Source organism: Cynoglossus semilaevis, chromosome Z (genome assembly GCF_000523025.1).
Source record: "Cynoglossus semilaevis isolate Cse_v1.0 chromosome Z, Cse_v1.0, whole genome shotgun sequence".
Taxonomy (NCBI): domain Eukaryota; kingdom Metazoa; phylum Chordata; class Actinopteri; order Pleuronectiformes; family Cynoglossidae; genus Cynoglossus; species Cynoglossus semilaevis.
The window spans coordinates 9,456,839-9,460,947 of record NC_024328.1 but is presented as its reverse complement, the minus strand read 5'-3'; the positions used below and the strand labels follow the sequence as shown (position 1 = coordinate 9,460,947).

Here is a 4,109-nt window from a genome sequence, read left to right as displayed (position 1 = left end):
GGGGGAAAATTAGTTCACGGGGAAAGATTAGTTCACAGAGAATGATTAGTTCAGGGGGAAAAGTAGTTCACGGGGAAAGATTAGTTCACAGAGTATGATTCGTTCACAACAAAAGATTAGTTCACAGCGAAAGATTAGTTCACAGTGATTAGTTCACAGTGAAAGATTAGTTCGCAGAGTGTGATTTGTGAGTGATTCGTGAGTTCAATATGAATAAATATTTAATATGACTCGGTAGTCGCGAGTCACGAATCATATGAAAGATTCGTTCATGTTGAAGGAATCACTCGCGAATGACACATCACTAATAGCCAGTGGCACCCGTGAAGGTGATTGTTAATTCAAACATCGTGGCGAACTCTGTTGCTCACCTCTGTCATCCAACTTTGGGATGATGACGTGAGCGGGAATGGAGAAACCATTGTGGACAGAGGCCTTTACATTGAGGTTATACTGTTCAGGACCAATGCAGACTTCTGCCTCGGTCTCTCCACTGTTCTTCCACAGAGACTCGCTCTTGTCTTTCTGCCACCACTGCACTGTGTAACCAGTGATTGTCACAGTGTCTGCTGAGCCAGGAACATCCTCAGGACACAGCACATTTTAGAATGTTTAAGACAAGATTTGTAGTTTGTTCACCATGATGTTATTTGAGGAGTATACAGTGCACTCAGTAACAGGGTCTGTTTAATATAACTCAGTTGTACTGTTTTGTTTTGGTTTTTTTTTTGGTAACATAGCATTCAGCCTGTCTTGTAGGGACAGACTGACCTCTCTGTGTCGGTGAAATTCTTTCCTTATAAATAAATATTTCTGTGATGTTCTCTGTGTACATGAGGTTAGGAGAACAGCTGGGTCTGGATTTTGTGTTTACATCTGTTTGTGCTGCTACTTGTGCTCCACGTCTTGTCTGTCATCTACTGCGGTACGTTTCATTTTCTCTCTCCATTTCCATTTTCAGCATGAGAAACTTTTCTCTTTTTTTTAAATGTAACAGTTTTTCTGGAAGTGTACAAATATTTTTAAAATGAAGTTTGTAAACTGTAATTTAATAAATTGTAATGTTCAGAATTCAAGGTCCAAAAAAGGAAATGTTCATTTGTGCTGACTCCAACCTCATCAAAGTATTTCTACATGCTTTATTCTTCTTGACAAAACCTACATGTATATGTTAATTATGCTTATTCTAATAAAACATGTAATAATAGTACTGCCAATATCACACATAAATGTCACATGGGTTATAGTAAACATTATAAACATTCTTACCGGAGTCCACAGCAGAGTGACGTTACGGCTGAGGGAGTCATTCATTGAGATTATCCTTCTCCATAAGTTTACTGTCACAAATGGCACTGAGAAAAACCCATTAGCATTATTTTGAACCAAACAGAAGACCTGCATCACTTCCACTGCATACCTACATACATATTTATATACATATATACGCACACACATATACATACTGTACATTGTATTATATGTATATATGTATACGCACAAATATACATAAATGTGTGTATATACTGTATATTTATACATATGTTTGTATGTATATTTGTATATTCTTTTCAAACCTTACATTTCTTTAACCTCAACTCTACTATTCACAACCCAAGAAGACTGTAATCAAAATAATCTGAGCTCACATGTTTTAAATTCAGTTTGTGTCCATTTTCCCCAGAGCCTTCCATTGACAGAGCAGCGTAGGCTAACAGAGTAGCCAGTATTGGGAAGCAGATGTTCCACCTTGTATTTACAAGGACAGTCCACACTTCTGCAATGCACCTTCAACAAACACACAGACAGAGATGTTATCTGTGGATGCGTGGTTATTTTAGTTTAAATTGACTGAACTCACCTGTGTGGCTGGTCCTGTGTTGTTGCTGATCTCGCAGACCAGGTCTAGTTCATTCAGGTTCCCCTGGATGATCCAGGACAGTGTGGTGTTTGTGGCTCCTGGGCTCACACTGTGCCATTTTACAACTGGAAACACTAAAGGTGACATAAAGATGTATTAATAAAAGCTTATATTAAACCAAGGTCAAAATTAATCATAAAAGACAATAACAGACTGCAGAGATTATTAAGATTAAATGCTCGTGTATCTTGTATTTCAGTTAAAAAAAAAACAAAATGTGAGAATTAGGTGAAGAGTTTTTTTGTGTGCAAAATATTATACTCCCATCTTCCATCCCATACTCTCTTTTATTCAAGAGTTTGGTTATGAATGGTTAAAAAACACAGCTTAAAGGTCCAGAAATAGGCAGGTCATGGGTTATATGTGGATTACCAACCACCATTTAACGACATCTGGTTTGGAGTATTGCCCTGTGAGCTCTGATCACTGCTTTGTGCAACATATGATTCAGATTTTGAAACCTTTTTTGTGTGAATGTATGAAAATTAAAAAGTTGGTTGATAAAGTTCAGTAATGTGGTATTAAAAACGATATATATAATAATATATGGGAAAGCAAATTTAATATAAATAATTTTGTCCTTTGCTGCATATGGTAACGGATGCACCAAGATCCTTAAATATTTGAACACAGTGCAGCCTTTTACCTCGGTCAGTGATATTGAAGCTGTAAGTGTCTGCTTCCTCTCCAAGACTGTTATTCACTTTTAGAGTGATGTTGTATTCTCTCAACTCTGGTATGACTGAGAAATTACAGGGCGATCGTTCACAGCTGATTGGACCCTGGTCGGAATTCCTGTGTTTTAGAAAAATATATAAAATTTCTAAAGACATGCAGCTAAACTGTGTTCGTCAGTGATGTCGTTTATTATGTAGCAAAGCAGCATGTGATTGTTATGTTATAATACATGGACATAAACACAGGCTGTACGTTGTTATTGTGTGTATTACTTACTCCTTGTGGAGGATGAGTGTTGATTTGTTGGGCTTGCTTGGAACTCTGCCTGGATCCCAGGTGCAGGTGACAGTTGACAGGTCAGTCGTGAAACAGCTGAGGTTCCTGGGCTTCTGTGGAGGAACTGCACAATCCACAATAAACCTCATGCATATAAACATGTAAAAATGTAAACATGAATAGCAGTTCATACTCACAACCGACATAGTTCCAGACACGTTTTTGGTGGCCTGTTGAATCAGTACAAGTCAGTGTATGCATGCCTCTTTTTGGAATTTGCAGATTCTCTACAGTGATGGCCTTCGCTCTGGCTCCAATGCTGAGAAGAGAGTATTTTGTAGCATCTATAGATATGTTTGTTATATTGCCTCCAGCTGGAGGAACACAGCAGTATGTTGCAGTGCTGCCCTCTCTCAGAACCGCATCACACGGGAACACCTTGATTTCATCCCCTTCCTTAGCACCTGCAAAACATATTTACACTGTGGTGCAACAATCATGATGTGATACATAAATATATATAGGTGTGTTGGGAACAATTTTCTCTGTTTAGGCTGATTGGTTTCAATCAGATATCTATCTGAAATCTAGATAGACAGACAGACAGACCGATAGATAGATAGACAGATAGATAGATAGATAGATAGATAGATAGATAGATAGATAGATAGATAGATAGATAGATAGATAGACAGACAGCGATAGACAGGGAAATTCAACATAACCGATGGTTTGAAAACTGGTGACTGTGGGCAAGGATGTTGGAGAAATATTTGGCCCCTCTATGAATATTGTTACCCCTTGATGCCCCCTTACTCAGAAAAATCCTAGCTCAATCACTGGGCTTAATGTTATAATGTGAGAGCTAGTCTGAGCATAAATAATGTGTTTAAAACAAACCATTAATTCATACTAAAGATAAAAAATACGTCTTAATTTTCTTTGCATTAAGTATTGACATTACCTCTTTGGTAAATGTGCTATGCTGGTGGTACACGTACCCATTGTGGTCTGCTAGCATGACCGTGGTTGTCTCTAGGATTAGAGCTGTATATCAGGTAGTACACGGTTTGAGAACTACTCTTCCATGTCAAAAACCTATTGTATAGCACTTTTAAATGCTTGCCTAATTGTGGAAAGTGCTATAGAAATGTTGCCTTATTTATTTTACTTTCATTAATTTACAACAGCAGCTTTAATCTCACCTGGTATTGTTGCCCATTGGCTCCAGGGA

General features: G+C 37.9%; 1 protein-coding gene across 3 annotated transcripts in view; it reads right to left on the bottom strand.

The window, feature by feature from the left end:
• osmr (oncostatin M receptor) overlaps window positions 1-4,103 on the bottom strand; it is an 8,530-nt gene extending 4,427 nt beyond the window's left edge. Inside the window, exons 1-8 of one of the 3 annotated variants that reach the window (XM_025053179.1) lie at window positions 4,081-4,103; window positions 3,073-3,194; window positions 2,876-2,999; window positions 2,568-2,716; window positions 1,862-1,995; window positions 1,650-1,788; window positions 1,270-1,355; window positions 372-585 (exon numbers count right to left, since the gene is read on the bottom strand). In XM_025053179.1, the coding sequence (XP_024908947.1) occupies window positions 372-585; window positions 1,270-1,355; window positions 1,650-1,788; window positions 1,862-1,995; window positions 2,568-2,716; window positions 2,876-2,999; window positions 3,073-3,194; window positions 4,081-4,097 (985 nt within the window). In that variant the 5' untranslated portion in view covers window positions 4,098-4,103. Of the gene's footprint in view, window positions 1-371; window positions 586-1,269; window positions 1,356-1,649; window positions 1,789-1,861; window positions 1,996-2,567; window positions 2,717-2,875; window positions 3,000-3,072; window positions 3,215-4,080 lie in introns of those variants that run through there. The other 2 variants (XM_025053181.1, XM_025053180.1) reach the window with 2 other exon arrangements.
• Window positions 4,104-4,109: the final 6 nt, after the last annotated feature.